Below are 23,593 nucleotides of genomic sequence, written 5' to 3' on the forward strand. Positions count from 1 at the left end.
CACGATGGCGCTTAACAACAACAACAACATAGTGGCTACACATTCATCTCAATTTGTCCTCACAACAAGCACACCAGGCAGGAATTCCTGACCTCACCTAAGGGATACAGATAGCATTTGACTTGCCTCATCCAAGACTCCTCAGCTAAAAAACCCAACAATGCCAACACACACACACACAATTCATATTTTAAATACCAAAAGCAAAGTTTTTCCTATTCATTTCCAAATCATAAAATTGCTTAACAAAAGAAAACAAAAATTCCTTAAGACACCAACTACACTGATTGCAAGTCTTTGAAAGTCTCCCTTATAACTAAGCACAACTTTTAGATAGTGATGACACTACAGGATAAGTACTGGACAGCTAACCGCAAGGCTGGCAGTTCAAATCCACCAGCCGCTTCTTGGAAACCCTATACCAGGTCATTCCGAGTTGGAATCAACCTGACAGCACATAACAACACAGCAGTATTCTACTTACTTCTATTCTTGATGCACTCTAGCCCCTCCTGGTAGAGTTCTCTGAAATTTAAGCTCTTGAAACTACCAACAAAAACACAGCTCATATATAAGAAATGAACACTTGTCAGGTTCACTACTAACTGATTCAAACAAAGAGAAAATAGGAGCTGACCATTTGCCAATAAAGACCCTTAAGCAAAGCTGACTTCTATTTATGCTTTACTTCTTAGATATATTAAGAGCAAATTTGGGACACCATTCCAGGGCAGATTCGGGATACCTGGCTGCTGGCTTTTAGCTAAAATCTCTGCTTAGCTCAAATAAAGTCAAAGGCCACCCCCATCGCAAACGCCACAACCATAAGCAACCCCCCACCCCCACCCCCGTCATAACCTCAGCAGATGGAGAAAAAAAAGGACAGGGGCCAGGATGATCCTTCCTCGACCCTCACAAATTGCTCCGCACCTTTGGCAGCAATCCGGAAGTAAACACTAATCTATACCAAACGCCAATAAGGGATTTTCATCCATACACGAAGAGGAGAGAAGGGAGACAATATGGGGTTCGACCCAGAACACCAGAAGTTAACAGAACTGAAGTCGGAGAGCCCCGGGCCAGGAGCAGCAGCCTGTGCCCACACCTGTTAGCTAGCCGGGCCTGGACCAAATAACTATGTCCCCGAGTCGGTAAAACAAGAATGACCAAGGATTCCCTCCCCACCTCCCCGAGGTCTGCGATGGCTCATTCCAGACAGGGGATATGAAGCTGCTTCGAAAACCAAGCTCACGGTATGGAGAACTATTATCCCATGGGGACCATCCTCTGCCCCCGGCCCGGCTGTCCCAAAACCCCGAGCCGAATGAATACCGGTCGGCCAGGTACCCATTAGGCCGGGCAAGGCACGAACGGAGCCGACAGGGCCAAATCGGCCCGTCGCCGCCCAGAACCAGCCCCGCGGCCCCACAGAACCGCCTGCGTGTCACTCCCCCCCACACACACAAGCCTGCCTGGGCCGGCCTCCACCCTGACCCTCACCGCCGTCCGCCCCGGCCCCTCCGGCCCCGGCTCCCTCTCCCGTTGCGGCCTCGTGACTCACTGCCCGAAGGGCTGCTCCGGCGGCGACCCGCGGCTCCGACCCTGCCTCAGAGCACACAGATCAGCAATAAGCAAAACCGCCAGCTACTCGCCGGATGTACGTATTAGCCCCTCCCGCGGGACTTCCGGGTGCACACTTACTCCCGCCCCTTCGCTACCGTCATGGCGCTCTGCTCGGTTCCACCCTACCAGAGACTCGGGTCGTGAAGGGGCGGGCCATGAGCTCACGCCTCCGCCTCCTGGATGCCCGAGACGTGGCAACGCGGAGGCCGGAGGGTGGGGCGGGATCCTGGCGCGCTTGATTGCCTTAGGCGCTCGAGGATCACGAGTTCAAGTCCAACTGCGTTACAAGACAAACAGAAGTGATGACCTTGGAGCCCTCGACCTAAGATGCATCCCACCATTTGCTTTAAGTCACAATTTCCCTGTGATAGCCTTTTTTCCAAAAAACAACTTTTTATGTGTCTGTCAGTACGCTGAATACTTTGCATGATTCATCCAGTTAACCCTCATTATATGAAGGACTCCTGGTGTGGCGCTGAAGGATCAACACTGGACTGTAAACCACAAGACACAGACAAAGGTTGGCAGTTCAAATCCACCAGCTGCTCTTTGGAAACTATACAGGGTTGCTATTAGTCAGCACGTACTCTACCACACTTATCAACAACAGCATAATGCTATGAAGCAGGTCCTATCATTATTCCTAATCAAAATTATAAACATAAATTTAACATACAAAATTAAAAATTTTAACATAATAAATTGAAACCAAAGTTTCAATGAAACTTTTGAACTAATGAACAGGAAAAGGTAGAAACATTAACTGCTAATGCTAATCAGGTTACTGAATGGGACCAATCTTCCCCACCCAGGAGACAAGCTAGAATGTTATTAATCAGGTTACTGGGGGGGGGCACCAATCCACCCCCCAACCTCCCCCCCTCAGAAGACAAGCTAGAATGTTAATCAGGTCATTGAACGGTTCCCATCCCCCTGTTTCCCTCCTGGGTTCAAACAGGTCAGCACCCTAGCCCCTCCCGGACTCTAACCCCATATAAGCTGGTGTTGCCCTCCATTCAGAATCTGGAGAAATTAGCTCCTCTGAGGTAACTGATTTAATAAAATCTGAAACTTGGGCTTCACCTCTAGGCAGGGCATGTCACAGAGTTGCTGTGACTCTCCCTCCCTGCCCTAGAGCTGCGGTGATACTCACCTGCTGTAACATTAATAGAATTCATCAGTCATATATGTGCGCGGTTTTAAGCCGCCCTGTTTCTCCTGAAATTAATATGAAAAAAACAATGGTTGTGGTGGTGCTCCACACATGACGACCCTGTGTAGGGTTTCCAAAATGAAATCTTACAGGGAGCAGAAAGTCTCATGCTTCTTGGCAGAGCGCTGGTAGATTCGAACTGCTGACCTTGCAGCTTGTACTCTGCTACACTTTTTCCTTCAAAAAGAAAAGTAAGTAGGAGGAAACTAGACATTAAAACACTATCAAACCAAAACCAAACCTGCAGTAATGGAGTCCATCAGACTCTTAGTGACCCTGTAGGGTAGGGTAGGATTGCCCCTATAGAATTTCTAAGGCTGTAAAGCTTTTGGGAAGCAGACTGGCACATCTTTCCTCTGCACAGTGGCTGGGTAGTATTGCTAGCCTTCTAGTGACCAGCTGAACCCTTAACCATTATACCACCTGGGATCCTCAAAATATAGATTTATATAGATATATGTTAAATAATTATTTAACCACCTCAGCCATTGAAACAGTTTAGTATGGGTACAGGAAAAGCCAAACCAACCAATGTAACAGAACAAAGTCAAAACATAGACCCAAGTACATGCAGTAATTTAATACACAATAAAATGGCACCTGGTAATGCCAGCAGTTATCAGAGGGGGCTGGATGGCTGAACCACCAACACCTCTTTATCCCCACACCACGACTTCGTCTTGTGGGTCTTTGGAGTTTCCTGCTCAGGCAGTGTAAGGGGTCAGGCCTTAGCTGAGCTTTGACTACTAGTGAAAAGTAGAAGAACATGCTCATAGATAATTCTGTTTTGAGAGGAATGAGTATAGAGGTATGTGAAGAATTGTTGTTGTTGCTATGTGCCATTGAGTCCGTTCCAACTCATATTGATCCTATGTAGGGTTTCCCAGGAGCGGTTGGTGAGTTTGAACTGCCAACCTTGTGGTTCAAACCTACCTTACAGTCCAGTGCTTTATCTTGCAGCACCACTCCAGGACTCCTTGTGGAGAGCAGAGGGAGCTATTTTGGAGAAGGGAGTGAAGTGATGGAGACACAGACGAAGGTATATATACCACTGTCCTAAGGTTCTCTAGAGAACAAGACATGCCATATGCATGTGTAAGAAAAAAAATTATTGCTTAAAAATTACACAAATATGTAGTAAAGAAAATAACAAACTGTGAAGATACTGTTTCTCGACGTATCCTCCAGCTAGATCTAAGATCTATACACTTAATGAAGGCAGTGTTTCCATCATCTCTCTAACCCTTCCCTGAAGAATTCTGCACTCTTAGATTTACAATAATTTTGGTACCCTTGAGGAACTCAAATCATGTTCCTTTTAAATGTTCTTTGAGTTTGGACAACAAAAGGAAATCTGAAGGGTCAAGATCAGGACTGTAGGGTGTATGGAGTAACGTTTCTTGAAGAAATTCTTATAGGACCACCTCTGCTACACCTGAAAAATAAGTAAGTGCGTTGTCATGACAGGGGGAAAAAACGCTGGGTGCAACTTCCCTGATCTTTTACTTCCCAATGCAGTTTTCAGTATTCTTGAAACGTCTTCATAATAGGTTCTGTGAATACCCTAAGTCCTTTGAGAAAATCTATCAAAATTACCCCTTGGGAATCTCCCCAAACAGTCGCCATAACCCTCTGAGCCAGTCTCTCTACTTTGAATTTAACTGGCCAAGAAACCCCCGCAAAAGGCACTGGTTTGATTTGGTCTGGGGGGTTTTGTTTGTTTGTTTTTAAATGTTTTATTGTGAATTATGTGATAGTTTACATGGGAAAATATTAGCTGTAAATTCATCCTGTTGTATACCATTTCATTGCCATGATTACAATCCCCTCCATGCATCATCAAACCATCAAAGGGTACATCCCGCAAGCGTGTCCCTCCTTGGTCATCAGCACACAGCCCCTCTTCTTCTCTGGGTCTGGAGTCCCCAACCGCTCCATCTCTCCACATCATCTTCTGTGCCTCCATCTCTGGTGTCACTGTTTCTCTGGGTAGGGTCCCTCACTCTGCTCTTCTCCCTTGATGGTCCCAGGGACCTCTGCTTCTGGACTACAAAGTCAGTCACTTGCCTCCTTTTGCTACAAAACGTTTACCTTTACATTTCCAACCCTAACAGTCAGTCCTGATAGCAATTATTCACTATTGTACCACAAGAGTCCTATCCCCATCTCCTTTCATCAACCCCATCCAGACAGATTGGATACCACTCAGTGGAGATTCTACCTTCCTCTGCACCCTCTTGAAAACTTATAAACCAGTCACTTCTTGCCTTTGTAGCCTCCCCATTTTGGGTAGCCAATGTCCAAGTTGCCCATCCCTGTCTACCCTGTGTACCAAAGGGGTAGGAATGATCCTCATTGTAAAGATTTGTTCCCTCTTTTGAGCTACTGCATCCATAGGTGTAGGTCAAGTTCATCAAATTGTATCAGATTACTTTTTTTCCCTCTTCTTTCTTCTTCTAGTCAAGTTCTGATCATCTAGTCATTGAAGCCAGGTCAAGTGGGTATTATCTGCAAGTGTGGGTGTTCTTGTGCATCTCCCCTCACTTCTTATCAGCTGGATGCTTCACTCTACACTCTAGTCCTCTGTGTCTAAGTCAGTGACTCTTGGTCCAGGAGTCCCCAGGTCTTGCCATACTGCTAGATTTGGCCTGTTATTTTAAGGCAGGTACATCACTGAGAGAGTTCGTGTGCAGCCATCCAGTGATCACAAAAACATGTTTGGAATAAACCCATGCATGTGTGAACTGGAACCTTAGTGGTGATACTCTTTAACTTATCCACATATATTATATATATATACATATATATATAGTTGTTGCTGTTGTTAAGTGTCATCGACTTAGTTTCAACTCATAGCAACCCTGTATAGGGTTTCCAAGGGGTGACTGGTGGGTTTGAACAGCCGACCTTTTGGTTAACAGTTCAGTGCTTGTCCTACCACAGCGCCATACCAGGACTACACTATATATACAGAGAGAAATGTACTTCAAAGTATTGGCTCCTCAGATTGTGGGGCCGTGTAAACTGTGTAGGTCAGGCAATAGGCTGGAGATGTCTGTTGGCTCGTGGAATTGTGGGGTGCTGGTAAATCCAAGATCTGTAGGTCAGGTGGCAGGCTGGAATTTCTGCAGGCTTACATCTCAAGATTCAGATGAGTACAGAGCTGAAGACACAGGGAATTTTATCAAAATACCTATAGCCTGAAAGCAGACCACACACTAAGAAAATTCTCCTTGCAAAGGATTGATTGTTTACATTAGATTACATCATTGAAAGTGGTTATATTATATTACATTGTAGAACTGCAACTATTCTAGTATTTGATCAAACCACTGGGAATCAGTTTAGCTAAATTGATGCATAAAATTCAGCAGCACAACCACACCTGCTAGTCTTGGAGGGACTAAGAGGATTGACCAACATTAAACCTGCCTGCCAACACCAGCCCGGTATTGTGCTGTGGATTATTGCACTGGACTGCAAAGTTGGTTTGAATCACAAGGTTGAAGGTTCAAGTTCATCAGCTGCTCCTTACAGGGTCGCTGTGAGTCAGAACCGGCTCGATGGCACTTAACAAGGGTTAATCATGGCAAACTGTGTTCGTTCCAGAAACATTCTGTGCCCATACAAGCATACTCATTAATAAAACTTTTCGGACCCAATGTTCCCTTTGTAAAACATGCAAATAGGATCATATGATAGAACAGGGGCTGGCAAACTTTTCCTGTAAGGGGTCAGATAGTACATTTTTTCGGCTTTACAGGCCATATGGTCTCTGTCCCTGCTACTCACTTCTGCTATTGTAGCAAGAAGGCAGCCACAAACATTTGCAAATGAGTGGGCGTAGCTGTGTTCCAACAAAACTGTATTTGGCATGCAGGCCATCATTTGCTGACCCTTGAGTCCTGGTGTACTGCTGTGGGTTAATGTGCTGGACTGCAAAGCCATTTGAACTGCAAGGTCAGCGGTTCAAGCTCACCAGCTGCTCCTTGGAAACCCTATACAGGGTCACTGTGGGTCGGAATCGACTTGACGGCATTCAAGAACAACTCTGAAGTTCTTGAACTTTCTCTTTTCATTTGTCTATTTTGATTGGCTTTTTCATGCCTGCTCCTGTAGCAATGTTGGCATCAGCTGAAGGGGATAGATAATACATTGAACCATTCCTCTATTGGATATTTAGATGTTTCCAGGGTTTGTTCTTATAAACAAGGCTGCCGTATACTGTGTGCTTGCTCGACTGTGGAATGAATTCTTGTTATAGAATTGCTGAGTTAAAAAGTATGTATGACACACAATGGGATACTCTGCAATGTTGCAGAATAATGATGAATCCGCGAAACCCTCATAGCATGCATGAACCTGGAGGACATTACACTGAGTGAAAATAGTCACAAAAGGACAAATATTGTGTGAGACCACTGTTGTAAAAAGTTAAGAGAAGGTTTTGTTGCTAAAAGAAACATTCTGTGATGATTACCCGGGGTGGGAGGGAAGAGAAAATTATTCACGGGGTAGAAAGTGTTGGTTGCTGTTAAGTGCTGCCGTTGGTTCAGACTCAGAGCAACCTTATATAGGGTTTCTGAGAATCTACTGGTAGGTTTGAAGGTAGAAGGTAGACACAGGTTAACTTGGGTGATGGAGAAGACAATATACAACATGAGAGAGGATAGGACAGGAAAGATGAAGGCAGTGGAAGACACAGGGAGGAATGTAAGAGTTAAAGTGAAGAGAGGTCAATACTGTTAACAGATGGTACATGGAGGGGATACAATCATTGTAATAAAGCAAAGTATATGATTGGCTGAACGTAAAACATGATCTGCTCTGTAAACCAATAAAAAGTTAAATAAAATAAAGTGAATAGTAGTAAATACTGTTAGCTGATGATACATGGAAGGGATTGCAATCATTGCAATGCCAGGAAGTTGAATGTAATGTTCTGTAAACCTTTACTCAATTCACAATAAAACGTTTTTAAAAAAAGTATGGAGTTGAACATTTTAGTAGGTATTTCTCAAATTGTTCCTTTTATAATGCAGATTGCCACAGAACCTCATGCTTTACATTGCTTAATCTTATTCATGGTGAATATTTTCTCTGTTCTTTTAAAGGTTTTGTAACAACAAGGAAAAGATCCCAAGGACCCACAGAGGCAGCCACAAACTGTGTGGCAATCGATTCCAATGTTTAACTCTGAAATGAATACGTTTCCACCACGAAGAAATTTGCACAGCGTTCTTGTCGATGTAAAGGGCAAATCCCCTCGTGGCCAGAGACTCCAGGCATCAGTAGGTCTGTTTCTTCTACATGTAAAGAACAGGATGTGCAAAGGCACAGGTTAGGCCCTTGCAGAGTGAACATGCTTATCAGACAGGAAACAATTAGCTGCTAGAGCTACAGTGCTCACAGGTCTGATTCAGTCTTGAGAGTAAGTAATGAATTTCCAATTTGCATTCTCATCTGGGCCCTTTACACAGCTGGGTCGATGCTTCAAGTTCCCTTCTCTGAGAAATGCACCCATCACACTCAGTGTGGCTGAGGTTCCGACTACCTAACAAACAGCATTCACTGGGCACACTGGCACACGGCAAGGCCCTTCAGCTGCATCCTTTTGTTTAATTCTCATGCCACAAAACTAAAGCCCAGATGGGTTAAGTAACTTGCCCAGGATTATATAGTTCAGTTTACTTAACTTACAAGCCCATGGACAAAACTACAATCATATGTTGCATTGAAATCTGACCAACCTTTGCAGTAAACAAAATCCTAATGTAAGAGAGCAAAAACCTAAATTTCATGAGCCTTCAACTTACCCTTGGAAATACAACCTTAGAAAACAATTTCAAAGAAAAAAACTATGCTAAAAAATAACAAAGAGCTAAAACACTAGAAAAAAACAAAATTTAACAAAGGGGAAATAATTAAATAGAAACCAGGACATGAGTTTCATAGGTATTCAGTATTTGCTAGTGAAGATGACAAAGACTGGAAACAATAGAAAATATAGTGAGAAAACCTCTATTTGCTCAAAGTCATGGTTCTAAAATCAAACAACCTAGGCTTAAATTCTGCCTCAACCACTTTCTGAGTGATCCTGGGCGTTATTTAGATTCTCTGAATCTCTTTATTTCCTCCTTAAGAAAGATGAGACGACTTACCTATGCAATGAACCCTGGTAGCGTAGTGGATTATGAGCTAGAAGCAAACCCCAAGGTCAGCAGTTCGAATCTACCAGTCGTTTTGCAGGAGAAAACAAGGTCTTCTGCTCCTGTCAAGACTTACAGCCTTATAACCCTATACAGGAGTCGTGGTTAATGCGCTGGACTGCAAAGTCAGTGGTTTAAGCTCACCAGCTGTTCCTTGGAAACCCTATACAGGGTCACTATGGGTCAGAACTGACCTGACAGCACTTCACAACAACAACAACCGTGAACAGGGTCACTATGAGTTGGAACCAACTCCATGGCACACAATAGCCAGTACCATTTACTGTGTATTAAATGAGATACATGTCTGGTACCTAACATTTTCACTAAAAGTTTTTCCCCTTATTCCAAGGGAAACTGTTGAAAAGTATGTTAGACTGCACTTCCCAAAACAGTTGCAATAATATCTCCTATATCACAGCCTCTTCTTGCAATATGACTTTGATACTCCTCCCATTAAGAAGTGGGGTCTATGTATTTCATCTAGGAATGAATCTAAGCAGAGAAATAAAAGGCATATACAAAGAACACTAAAAAAATAAATAAATAACGAGAAATACAACATGATCACTGACAGGAAGACAACATTGTGAAAATGTCAACACTACCCACAACATTGTACAGAGATAATGCAATTCCAATCTCAGCAATTTTATTTAGAATGGAAAGAGACCCTGGATAAGTAAATCATTACTAAAGAAGAAAAGCAAGTAGGAGGTCTGTCACTTACCAATCTCAAAACCTACTATACAATCACGGTCGTCAAAACAGCCTGGTACTGGTACAATGAAAGACACATAGCTACATGGAATAGAACTGAGAACCCAGAAGTAAATCCATGCACATACCGTCAGCTGACCTTAGACAAAGGAAGGAAACACATTAAATGGGGAAGAGGTAGTCTCTTTGACAAGCGGTGCTGACAAAACTGGATATCCAGTTGCAGAGAAATGAAACAGGATCCATATCTCACACCATCAACAAAAACAAACTCAATAAGGATCAAAGATCTAAGTGTCAAACCTAGCAATGAAAAAATAGGGACAAATTTAGGAGCCCTGATACATGGCATAAATATTCCATCAAAAACAACTGACAACACACAAAGAGCAGAAGACAAAACTAGATGACTGGGACCTCCTAAAAATTAAGACACTTCTGTGCATCAAAAGACTTCATCACAAGAGTAAAAAAAAGAGCCCAAAGACTGGAGGAAAAAAAATTGACAGATAGGTTAGACAAGGAACTCATTTCTAAAATTTATAGAAAATGTCAATACCTCAACAAGAGGTCTGGACAGTAGTTAGCAACAACAACCTTAAGTAGTGGTCTGTCTCTTCTTTTCCTTAGTCTTAAGAAAGCCCCGCTGAAACCTTTCTACTATGGGCGACCCTGTGGGTATTTACAGTACCGGTTCCATAGCTTCTAGTGTCAAAGCAACACATAAGCCATCAACAAACTGACAGATGAGTAGTGAATATGCCTGTTTGTTGTTAAATGCCATTAAGTCAGTTCCAACTCATAGCGACCCTATGTAGTGTTTCCAACATGCAGTTGGTGGGTTTGAACCACTAATTTCATGGTTAAGCAGCCCACTGCTTATCCTACAGCACCACACCAGGACTCTTAATACTCCTTCATTCCACCATATCCCAAAGGAACTATTGATCTTACTTCCAAACTAATCCTTTCCGTTGTTTCCTGTTCAGTAAGTGGGCCATCACCTACTTGATTATTCAAGGCAAATGTGTAGGAGTTACTCATCATTAAGAGCTTTTGGCATTATCCCAGGCATGTGTTCGTTTACCTCTGTTCATGTCCCCTGCTCTTGTCCAAGCCCAAACCTTCACTCCTTACCAGATGTACCACAATAGTCTAGCTGGTTCCCCTACATCATTCATTTTTTTCCACAAATATCATCAGGACACTTGGGACACATCAGTAGGAGAAATAGGCCCCCAAGCCCCTACTCTTGTGGAGTTTATTACATGTGTGTGAAGGGAAACAAACATACGTAAATTATGTAAGATGTCTGGTGAAAAGTGCTGTCTTGCCCACTAGAAAGTACCATGAGAATAGGGCTTGGCGGGCATCAGAGCTGATCAGCAGTTTTGGACCCCTCTCCTACAGGGCACTGCCCCACCTCCTTGAGGTCAGCTGTGGCCATGAGGGCTGCATTAGTCAAAGAAATAAGAACATCTGTGAGGGGATCAACTAATGACCAGTGGAAGGAGCCCCTACTAATAAGGTGTGATGCTCAGCTATCACTTGGTGGACATGTCTGGCGGCAGAGCACACTTGATGTGAGAAGTCAGTTTTTGGCTTATAAATCACTGAGATTTTAGATTGCTGGACCTAACCTAGGCTGACGTACTGTTCAAAGTGACTTCAGCCATCTTGCTCATCAGTGTCACCAGTCCTTGAAACGTTCTTGAGATGTGGCTTTGTGCCAAGCACTATTTGTTGAACGACTGTGGTCCAAAGACTTAGACATCACTTTTGGTTTCACTACACAATAATATTACCCAGCAGCAGGTATGAAGCTTTGCTTGTCTGTAAAACTTCTCCAAGAGTTTTATGCATTCCTTTGATTAACAGAGTGGCAGTTTTCTAGACAGCAGGAATGGGGAACGTCCGGCCTATGCGCTGTATGAAGCCTGTGAGATCATTCGGTCTGGCCCTGTCAAGGCAACTGCAGTTCCAGCCATTACATTAGGGCTGAGTTAATTGTTTGAGTACTGTGGAGTCGGTTCCGACTCATAGCGATCACGTACAGAGTTTCCAAGGCTACAAATCTTTACAGGAGCAGAAAACCTCATCTTTCTCCCGCAAAGCAGCTGGTAGTTTCGAACTGCCGACCTTGAGGTTAGCAGCCCAATTCGTAACCACTACCCTACCAGAGCTCCTTAAATGTGGCAGGCTAATTTTTAAGTTGGTAATTTTGTATGGCCCGTGAATGATGTTATAAATTTTGGCTGAATAAAGGCTCCCCACCATTGACCTAGAGGAGCTTGTATAGGAGAACAATGGAAAGACAGGTATCACCGGGGTAATCTGTGTGAGATCGGTGGACCATATCCACCTGTGTCCTGGGTGTGACACGCTAGTTCTACAAAACGTGCCATCGTATGAAAAATGTTTGTTTTATAGTTGCCTTGGTGGCACAGTGGCTAAGTGCTCAGCTGCTAACCAAACTGTCAGTGGTTCAAACCTACCTACTGGCTCCACAGGAAAAAAGACCTGTGATTTTTGCTGAGATTACAATGTAGGAAGCCCTCCTGAGGTGGTTCTATTCTGATTTATAGGGTCACTCTGACTCAGAACTACAACAACAAGACAACTAGATATGATATAAGCAGGTTCCTAAAAATAAGCAATCAGTTTCAATGTTGTTGTTAAGCGCTGTTGAGTCAGTTCCAATTCACAGCCACCTTGTGTAGGGTTGCTGAGGAGCAGCTGGTGGGTCCGAATGGCCGACCTTGTGGTTAGCAGTCCAGTGCTGATCTTACAGCGTCACAACAAGACTAATGCATCTAAAAATAGTCTAATAATTTTTAATTGAATTTTAAGATCAGTGGCAAAAAACAAACACCAAAAGTTACCCGTGACTGCTTGGTAATGTCAGGCATTGAGTGAAATAAAAATACCCTAAATAGAGTTTCAGCAAAACAATTTTATTTCCTAACACATGGTATACATACACATCCAGTATATACTTATCTTGCACATCTATTCACAAATGACTACCACACTTTCCAAATGACAACATCTTGGAATATAAGAACTTAGCTGAGTTATGAAAAATGCTTCCAGATGGCCAACATTCTGAATATACGGGATGGGTTACAGCAAAATTTCTTCAGATTAGCTCTATAATTTTAAAACTTTGAAAAGCTACTACTTTTGCATATCTAATGCTTCCAGATGAAAAGGATGCAGCACTGTCAACTTGTGTTCCGGAGAAATGCCATCAGTTCTTCTGGTGATGATACCACTGATCCACTGTTCAGAGGGAAGAAAAACAAATTAGAATTCCTGACGGGAATGAAAAATGACTCCCAACATCTCACAACAAAAGAAGCTTTAATGCATCTAACTCTGAATTACATTACTACATACATGCAATAACTGTGCAAAGTCACAATACAGCAAAATTGGGCAACTTGTCACAGAGTAGTGATGTTGACCTACTCGGGTCTCTCACACAGTGCCCACCAGGCCGTGATAGAAACTCAGAGGAGCCCAACTGGTCAGTGTGGAAAGTACCGTGACAGAATAACTACCATGCTATCAGAGTTCTCTCTCTATATATATACATCACATACACACACACACAACTGAAATCTTACCATCTGATGGTATTGAGCAGGCAGATTCACAGGGTGGTGGTAACTAAAATAAAATATTAAAAAGGATTAGTTTAATCCTAGAGAAAAATTAGCTAAAAAGTATATTATTGAAACAAAAGTTCTAAAGAAGCTAAACAGGAGAAGGCTATCCTGATTTTTAAGCTCTAAAACATTTGTTCAACTGCATTTAGCAGGGTTCATATATAAATAAATGTAAATCTAAATATGAGGAGTTTCACTTTTAAACTGCCCTTTTTCCTTCTACTATTTTCATGCACATGGGAGTCCTGGTGTGGCGCTCTGGGATAAACCACTGGCCCGAAAGGTCCATTTGAACCACAAGGTCAGAGGTTCAAACTCACCAGTTGCTCCTTGGAAACCCTATACACCTTAACAATAGGTGACGTCTTTAATACTCCATTTTTAATTATGGATAGAAGATCAACAAGGAAATAGCTAATTGAACAAGAAAACAGAGACATGAACAACAATATTAACAACTACAAATAACAGACAGCTTTAGAACCTTTCACCCAACAGCAAAAGATGACATCTTCTTAAGCAGACAGAGAACTTCTGGCTGACAAGAACCACTCCTCAGCTTTTCCCCTCATATGCCAACCTCTATGTGCTCATGGCTCATCAGCTCAAGACTTAGCACAGTACTACGTATCTAGGAGGTACTCAAATGTTTCTTGAAAGATATAGTTCTCTCAGCACTTAGTTCATCTTTTAATTATCAAGTATTTTTCATAAAAGAAACTTCTACATACAGCATCCACAATGGCTTTGGCAGCATCAGGGTCGCACTTGAAGGGGCTCTCAGACACTGTTGTGTTCATGCTGCCAAACAAAACACATGTAGTCAGTCACAAGTCACAGTCTCTCTTAGGAGCTAAGCAACAAGCACATAACATTCATGTCTGCTTTAGCTGAAAGCTTTCTCACCCATATTTAAACCTTCTCATTTATTTTGACAAAGCACAGCTATTCTTGTGGTCAACTTTACTATGGCTTTAATGAAATCCAAACATTTTAATAAATTCAGATTTAAGAACCTGGAATTAAATGCTCTATAATTCTCACTGGAGTATCTGGTCAAATTTAATCTCCTTATACCCCTGTCCTGGAGTCCTGGTGTAGTGTTGTGGGCTAATGTGTCAGACTGCAAAGTCATTTGAACCACAAGGTCAGTGGTTCAAGCTCACCAGCTGCGCCTTGGAAACCCTTTACAGGGTTGCTATGGGTCAGAAATGACTCGATAGCACTTAACAACAACAACACACCTCTATCCTGGTATGGCACTTACAGGATAAGCACTGGACTACTAACTGCAAGGTTGGTGGTTCAAACCCACCAGCTGCTCCTTGGAAATCCTATACAGGGTTGCTGTGAGTTAGAACCAGCTGCATGGCAACAAAAATACCTGGGCCTATTTACTGCTCAATCAACATTCACTGCTATTTCGGATGATAGTAAATTCAGTAGACACTGGTTTAGTTGCAGTGCATCTTACTGGTTTACGTCAGAGGACACATCCCTTGTACTCCACCTCATTTGATCCCTTACACACCCGCTCCTAGTTACTCTCACGGCTCTGATCCCACTGCTTCCTTCAGTTTTGCTCTGGACTCCTTCTTAGAGGATATTCCAGGAACTTGTGGGTTTGTGTATGGATTTTATCTTTCTACTCACTTGTGTGGAGTCCTGGTATGGCGCTGTAGGATAAGTATTTGACCTCAAGGTGTGTTTGAACTGCAAGGTCAGCAGTTCAAATTCACCAGCTGCTTCTTAGGAACCCTATGTAGGATTGCTATGAATGGGAACTGACTTGACAACACTTAACAGTGCTCACTTGCTTACTGATTGACAAAACCAGCTCTCTGCTCTGAGCAGATATAAAGTGTGGTGTCTGCTGGTCATGCAGACAAGGGCACTTACCAACTGAGTCCTTTCCCGTCGATTTTCTTGGTGACCAGTGCTTTCCAATGGTCATGGGTGCTCTTTATAATATCAACAGCAAACCCCTATAATTTGAAGAGATAAGCATCTCACAGTGATTGAAAAGTACTCTTTTCCTATTATCAACATTTCCCTAACATTAGCATTTCCCCAAGCCTGATATTTTGCTTTTTAAATTATGCCTTTGGGCCAAAATTCAAAGAGGATATTTAAATAAATACATCTATACATGAATGTTTCTATACATTTGTTTTATGGATTATACAGTCTTTAGATGGCAGTGATATGGCTAAATTATCTTAAGTATAAACACAGGTAGATCTAAAGGACTTATTACCTTATCTTTAAATTCGGCATTGAAAGCAAACTGGTTTTCTGGTTTCCCGTCAGGAACCTTGTATCTTCTAAACCAGTCCACAGTAGCTTCTAGGTACCCAGGCTTCAGTCGTTTGACATCATTAATATCTGAGAATAAGCAGATGGCAAGAAGTATTCAAAAAGATCAAGGGACAGCTGACAAAAAGTTGAAGACAAGCTAGAGCTAGCCTCTTTGTTGAAAGGAGGACACATATACACACTGAATGGCGATCATCTTGTCATCAAGCCGATTCTCACTCACGGTGAGCCCATGTGTGTCAAAGCAGAACTGTGTGTCACAGGGGTTTCAATAACAGATTGTTAGACTTTTCCTCTGGGATGCCTCTGGGTGGATTCAAACCTCAGTTAGCAGCTGAGCACCCAGGACTCCATGTACCTCATGTATGGCTCAGGACTCTTATCTTCCAAAAGCTCTGACAGTAAACACTAAGGGAACAATTGGTACAAAAGAAGGGAGAAATTACTGGAGGCTATGTAATAAAAACCAGTTTGGCAAGTATAGGTAACTTCTATGAGAAGAGTAGATGATATCAAAAAGGCAGGTTGAGGTGTATTTCAGAGAATCACAGCCTAATCATATACCAAAAGATCAAAAGATTAAAAAAAAAAAAAGGATTCAATTGCTATCTGTCGATAGGCTACATATTAAATGGGACTAGCCTTCTCTCAATCAATAGTATACGCATTCGACATCATAATGCTTTAAGACTTGGGAGAACGTGATGGGGAGGATGTGTTTTATAGGTGGCAAGGACAGTAGAAATGTTTTGCTTAAGAAGCATTTTAAAGATTCTGTACAAGTCACCAATTGTGACTAGCCTTAATGTTATCAAACTGAACTCCTGGTCAACAAAAGCACAGAGAAGATCCAAGTGCTAAAAAGTCATGAGGTACCATCCAGTTGGTTCCAATTTATAGCAACCCTATGCACAGCAGTTGTTACGTCTAAGCCCATTGTTGTTACCACTGTGTCAATCCATCTCGCTGGGGGTCTTCCTCTTTTTCACTGACTCTCCACTTTACCAAGCATGATGTCTGTCCTTCTCCAAGAACTAGTCCCTCCAGATAACATGACCAAAATATGAGAAACCAAGTCTTGCTAGCCTTGCTTTTAAGGAACATTCTGGCTGCACTTCTTCTAAAATAGATTTGTTTGTTCTTCTGGCAGTCCATGGTACTATATGCAATTCAAATGCATAGATTTTTCTATGATCTTCCTTATTCAACATCCAACTTTTTATATGTATATTAAGTCATTGAAAATGCCATGGTTTGGGTCAGGCATACTGAAGCCATACTCTTCTCCATATAATCTAGCTTCTCTGATTAATTGCTCAGCATGAATAAGGATGGTGAAAGGATACAGCCTTGGCACACACCTTTCCTGATTTAAAACCATTCACAAATCCTTTGTTCTGTCTACATGACTGCCTCTTGATCTATGTGCAGGTTCCTCATGAGCACAATAAAATGTTCTCGTATACCAATTCTTCACAATGTTGCCCATAGCTTGTCATGATCCACACAGTCGAAAGTCTTTGCATACTCAATAAAGACAACAATTGTGAGGTTAGGTTGGCCCAGGACCAGGCAGTGTTTCCTTCTATTGTGCATAGGGTCGCTATGAGTCGGTGCTGACTCGATGGCACCTAACAATAATAACAAATATCTTTCTGGTATTCTCTGCTTTCAGTAAAGATCCATCTGACATCAGCAATGATATCCCTTGTTCCATGTCCTTGTGTGCATCTGGCTTGAACCTCTGGCAGTTCCTTGTCAATTAACTATTGCAGCCACTTTTTATTTATCTTCAGCAAAATTTTACTTGAATGTGATACTAATGATATTGTTCGATGATATCCACACTCCACCGGGTCACCTCTCTTTGGAATGGGCTCTTCCAAACGGTTGGCCAACTGGCTGTCTTTCAAATTTCTTGACCCGGGCCTGCGCCACCCTCACAAGTCTTGTTATGTTACAAGCCCATTGTTGCTGCCACTGTGCCAATCCAGCTCATTGGGGAGTTTCCTCTTTTTCACCGACTCTCCACTTTACCAAGCATGCTGTCCCCTTCTACAGAGACTGGTCTTTTCTGACAACACGGCCAGTAAACACATGAAAAGACGGTCAACATTATTATCATTAGGGAACTGAAACAAAACCACAGTGAAATGCCACTCCACACCCAACAAAACAGAAAATCTAACAATAGAACAAAAAAACAAGACATGGGAGCCCACATTCATTACTTGTGGGAATGTAAACGGTGCAGCTACTATGGAAAACGGTTGGTTCCTCAAAAGGTTAAACTTACATTCAGCATGACTCAGCAAATCTACTCCTAGGTAAAAATCCAAGGAAAGTGAAAACTGAGGTTGAAACAGATACTTAACAAAAATATTCACAGCATTATTCATAATAGTCAAAAGGTAGAAAGAGCTCAAGTGTCCACCGAGAGATGAATGCTGTAGCTCCTACATGCCTCGGAGTTGGTTCCGACTCACAGCAACACTGTACAGGGTTTCCGAGGCTGCAACTCTTTACTGAAGCAGAAAGCCTTATCTTTCTTCTGTGAAACAGATGGTGGATTCGTGGAGCAGATGGTGGATTTGAACAGCGGCTGACCTTGCAGTTAGCAGCCCAACACATAACCCACTATATTACCGGGGCTTCTTCAACAGTAAGCAACATGTAGTATTATCCAAGTCATAGAATACCACTCAACCATAACAAGAAAAAAAGTTCTGATCCATGCTACAACATGACTTAGAAAACATTATGTTACGTGAAAAACATACTGTATGGCTCCACTTAACTGAAATACTCAGAATAGTTAAATCCACACAGGTAGAAACTAGATTGGTGGCCAGTGCCTAGAGGCACGGGGAGGGATGCGGTAAGGGAGTGACGATACTGGACATAGGGGTTTTTTGGGCAATGATAAAAAATCTTCTGGAATTAGATAATGCTGATGGCTGCACAACTTAATGAATATACTCAAAAGACACTAAACTATACATTTTAAAATAGTGAGTTTACGGTATGTGAATTTCATCTCAATCAAAGAGACAGAGAGGAAAAACAAAGCAAGCAAATGAGTGCTTGTCTACGGGGAAGGAAAAAGAAAACAGTAAACCAAAACTACCAGACTTTGTTTTTCTCTTCTAGAATTGAGGGGAAATGTTATCTACTTAATTATAGAAGTTCAGCAGTAGAAATAGCAATGCTTGTTTGTCCAACGCTTTCATCCTCTATTCTGTAAGTTTGGGTTTATGAGTCTGTCTTGTGGGTTGAGTTAGGTGGTACAATCCAAACTACTCACCGTTGTAACTGGAGGCATCAGGATCGTCCACGTTAATGGCAATGACTTTCCAGTCGGTCTCCCCTTCGTCGATCATGGCCAGGATGCCCAGCACCCTCACACGGATGATTTCACCCCTTGTACAGACCTGAGAGTCAATAACCACAGGCAGTAAGGAAATGTCAAAGGAAAGTTTTCTTTAACCAGTAACAGGAAATAAAGACGCTGACAGGTCTTTGTAAACTTACCTTAAATTGCTCCTTGAAGCCCTTAATTTTCACATGGTTGAAGAGAGGTGTTATTTATAGGTCATAAGAAAACCACTACCATAGTTTGGAGTAATTAATGTCTTTACACTATCATTGTGCAAAAGAATAATTCTCTAGGATTTGTTTCAAATACATTGTTATGGACAATGCTGTAAACCCTAACCTCTGTGTCAGTGGTTGGTCACAATCCCATTCCAGAATAGGTTGTCTTTGTTATGTTAACAAGGCAGGGTTAGTGGGGGTTGTGTCCTGAGCTGATCTCTTTTGAGATATAGAAGAGACGAAACAAGATAGGGGCAGAAATGAAGAGAGAGATATGGGAGAAACAAGATGATAAACCACATCGACCAGATGAACAGAGAGGAAGATGGCCCAAGGACACAAACTCAAAGAGACCTTCCTCGTCCAGAGCTGACAGAGAGAAAATCTTCCCAGAGAGCCGGCACCCTGAATCTGGACTTAGAGCCCCGTAAACTGTGGGAGAATAAAGGGCTGTTTGTGGTATTTCTGCCACAGAACTAAGATTATTTGGGTATCAAGCAGTGGGGGTGCTGCTGTAACAGAGACCTAAAATGTGGAAGTGGCTTTAGAACTGGGTAACATGTGGAGGTTGGAAGAGCTTAAAGGTGCTGGTGTGGCACTGCAGGCTAAGGCACTGGATTGCAAGGTCAGGTTGAACCATAAGGTCAGAGGTTCAAATCCACCAGCTGCTCCTCCGAAACCCTATACAAGGTCGCTATGGGTTGGAATGGACTCAATGGCACTTAACAACAATGGTTAAAGCCTGGACTCCTGGTGTAGCACTGTAGGATCACCACTGGACTGTGAGTCACAAAGTTGGCAGTGTAAACCCACCAGTTGCTCCTTTGAAACCCTACATGAGGTTGCTATGAGTTGGAATCTGCTCGAAGGCACTTAGCTACAGCAATAATAAAAGCCTAAATTGCCTTGATAAGACTGTTGGCGGACTTGTGACCATCAACAATAACTCTGGCTAGGGCTCAGAAGGAAGGGAGGAAAGGTGCAGAGAAAGTCTCTATCATCTCAGCATATGGTCCCAGAATGCATATGGTACCAACCACAGAATGCTGCACGAATTAAGGACGTTGATCGTGCTTCTGGTGAAGTTTTAAGAAAAAAAGGTGAACATGTGACTAGACAGTGAGGAGGAGCAATGCTTTTTATGCAGTGACAAAGAACTTGTCTGAAATATGTTCAAATGTTGGGTAAAAGGTAGAACTTGTAAGTGATGGCTGATAAACTTTCTAAGTAAGATCTTAAAGGGATCCTGTAGTTTCTCCTTAAAGTTTAAGAATAAAATGTGAGGAAAGAGTGGATTTAGTAACTTTGGTTGTCTTTGATATGCTAATGAGACAGGATTGTTGTTGTTAAGTGCAGTCCGGTCAGTTCTGACCCACAGCAACCCTGTAAAGGACCAGCTGGTGAGATTGAACTGTTGACTTTGCAGATCAAACTGACTTTGCAGTCTAGTGCATCAACCCACAATGCCACCCCAGAACTCCATGACGCAGGATTAGTGTGTACAGTATATCTTTTTTTTCTTTTTAAATACTTTATTATGAATTATGTGATAGTTTCCATGGGAGGACATGTAGGGTAGATCTTAAATCAATCTTTTGAGATATAAAAGCGATTAAACAAGAGAGAGATGTGGAGATGGGAAAGAGAGAGAGATGTAGAGAAGGGAGAGAGAGATGTGGAGAAGGGAGAGAGAGAGATGTGGAGAAGGGAGAGAGAGAGAGAGATGTGGAGAAGGGAGAGAGAGAGAGAGAGAGAGAGATGTGGAGAAGGGAGAGAGAGAGAGCCAAATCACTTGAAGGTCACCGGGGACAGCAGCTCAGGGAGATAAGGACCTTCCCTCCAGAGCCGACAGAGACAGAGCCTTCCCATGGACCTGGTACCCTGAGTTCAAACTTCCAGTTTCCGAACTGTGAGAACACAAGTTTGTTTGTTAAAGCCACTCAAGTATGGCATTTCTGTTATAGTAGCACTAGGTAACTATGACAAATTTTACTTTAAAGTAGCCTCTGACCATGGACTGAGAAAGGCTGTGTGCCTGTGGGCAGGGGCAGGCTTGCAAAATATGACCTCTGGATATGTAAATGAGTATGTATTTTTTGTTTTTTATGTGTACATCTGTTGCAGACCGTGTGTAGACTATACAGGCCGCAGGCTCTGAGGACCAGACTCTGACCACCTAGCAGATTTAGCAAACTGTCCCTCATCTGATTGTTTAGTTGTGCTTGTTAATAATTTCATACATGAGCCCTGGATGTCCACAGAGAAATGCAATATTCCCCGAAGTTTCTAAGGTCAAGATTTTCCCCCTAGAACCAAGGCAGTAAAACTTCCTCAGAGGACAAACAAGGACAGGTTTACTGGGATTAAGCAGGGAGGCTCTGGAGAGGAACTGCCCGGGGTATATTCACTTGGGGTGGAGTGGTAAATTCTGGGAATACGGGATTATGGACAATGGGGGCAACTCCCTCGGACCACCCTGGGTTCAATCAGTTTGATCCAAGTGAAGGTTAAACCCAGTAAGGAAGAAAGGAATATTGGTTTAAGTAAGGTTTACTGGCTTAATTTTTCTTAAAGATTGTCTCTGTGAATCATTAAGCATTGTCTTATCTGAATAATCCCATTCTTCTGTAAAGATCTCTTCCTTAAAAAGGTTATTAAAGACTGGGGTACAGATAGTTCTGTGTACACTCTTGGCAGCAGGACTATCTCCCTGTCAGCTTGTATCCACTCTGGTCTCCGAGTGTTTCTTTCACTCTCGCCCCTCCAGACATCCCACCTAGAGTAAGTTTTGGGTGCAATGTCTGCAACCGAGCAGTCTGTCTGGCAGCTTGCATCAAGCCTGTGTGTCTGTCTTCTTTGTATCTGTTTTCTCTGCCTTCTGTGTGTCTGTTTTCTCTCTCTCTCACTATCGTCACCGGACACCCCATCTTCGGGTACCCACCCCCTTGCCGAGGCCAGACCCCGGCATACATCACGTATTTTTGCTTTGTTGAGTTGTGAAAAATAAGCTGTAAAAGGGAAGCCACAAGGAGGAAATAGGGTAACGGTTGTTGCAGGGAGGGGATTGTAATCATTGAGATGAAGCAAAACGTATGATTGGTTGAGGAAGCTGATGAGCTTGTCTGTTAATGTTTACTCAATTCACACCAAAAAGTTAAAAATAAAGTTCCTGCTGAATTAAGTCATACTATGTGACTTACAAAGGAGCTCTGGTAGCGTAGTGGTTACGAATCGGGCTGCGAACCTTAAGGTCAGCAGTTCGAAACTATCAGCCGCTCCGTGGGAGAAAGATGAGGCTTTCTACTCCCGTAAAGATTTACACCCTTGGAAACCCTGTACAGGGTTGCTATGGGTCGGAACCGACTTGACGGCACTTCACAACAACAACAACAATGTGACTTACAAACTTTGCCTTAAACACTGCACAACAATTGTTTTTTCAGTTGTTAACTATTTCTCTGAGCCTGAGAAAGACCACAGAGACACATACATATAACTAGAATCTTTGAGCAATCCTACTTGGTAGAGAAATCCTTAACATAAATCTCCAATTCTTGGAGTCATTTGGCTTGGGTAAATTCACTGATCACTCGAAACCATTAGATAAAGTTTATCTCTTGGTACCCTTGAGACTAATTCTGTCTTTATATACATTTTTTGTAGACTAGGTTTAAATGTACAAATTATAACATATAAGCACTAGGAATGAAATGAAAGCTTTTAATTTCATATACTATTATTTTCACTAATATTCATAATTTTCTTCACAATATTTTTAAAAGTCTAAGCTTTGCATATTTCATGACTATCACCTCAACAGCGAACATAAAACTTCGCATCACTCTTTACCTTGCTTCCAATCTCACACACATCAATCGGGTCGTTGTCGCCACAACAGCCAGTGTGTTTGTCATTGTGTCCTGGGTATTCCCAAGTCTAGAGGAACAATGGTCAGAAGACAGCATTAATAACTGGCAAAGAGGATTGTGCTGACATTAGAAGGCAGTATCCCATGATCTTTTCTGTAAAAACAAGAATTCTCAACTATTTTTTTCTCACTTAATAAATTCTTCATTTACATCTAAGAATGTTAACTACACACTATCAGGCCAAGCAAATCCTGGAGCCCCTATTATGCATACAATCCTATACTAATTTTTTGTATTGTAGTTAAAATATTTCACATGAACCATGTTTAGTTCAGTGGCATTCACAATACTATACAACCATCACTACTCGCTAGTTTA

At 42.3% G+C, this 23,593-nt stretch overlaps 1 protein-coding gene across 1 annotated transcript in view; it reads right to left on the minus strand.

The window, feature by feature from the left end:
- Nucleotides 1-12,701: 12,701 nt before the first annotated feature.
- The window catches only part of PPA1 (pyrophosphatase (inorganic) 1), a 31,588-nt gene continuing 20,696 nt past the window's right edge, over nucleotides 12,702-23,593 (minus strand). Inside the window, exons 5-11 of the mRNA XM_006835854.1 lie at nucleotides 23,196-23,282; nucleotides 19,057-19,183; nucleotides 15,694-15,821; nucleotides 15,336-15,421; nucleotides 14,168-14,237; nucleotides 13,395-13,437; nucleotides 12,702-13,047 (exon numbers count right to left, since the gene is read on the minus strand). Coding sequence (XP_006835917.1) covers nucleotides 13,016-13,047; nucleotides 13,395-13,437; nucleotides 14,168-14,237; nucleotides 15,336-15,421; nucleotides 15,694-15,821; nucleotides 19,057-19,183; nucleotides 23,196-23,282 — 573 coding nt within the window. The 3' untranslated portion in view covers nucleotides 12,702-13,015. The remainder of the gene's footprint in view (nucleotides 13,048-13,394; nucleotides 13,438-14,167; nucleotides 14,238-15,335; nucleotides 15,422-15,693; nucleotides 15,822-19,056; nucleotides 19,184-23,195; nucleotides 23,283-23,593) is intronic.

This window comes from Chrysochloris asiatica, unplaced genomic scaffold (genome assembly GCF_000296735.1).
Source record: "Chrysochloris asiatica unplaced genomic scaffold, ChrAsi1.0 scaffold00020, whole genome shotgun sequence".
NCBI lineage: Eukaryota > Metazoa > Chordata > Mammalia > Afrosoricida > Chrysochloridae > Chrysochloris > Chrysochloris asiatica.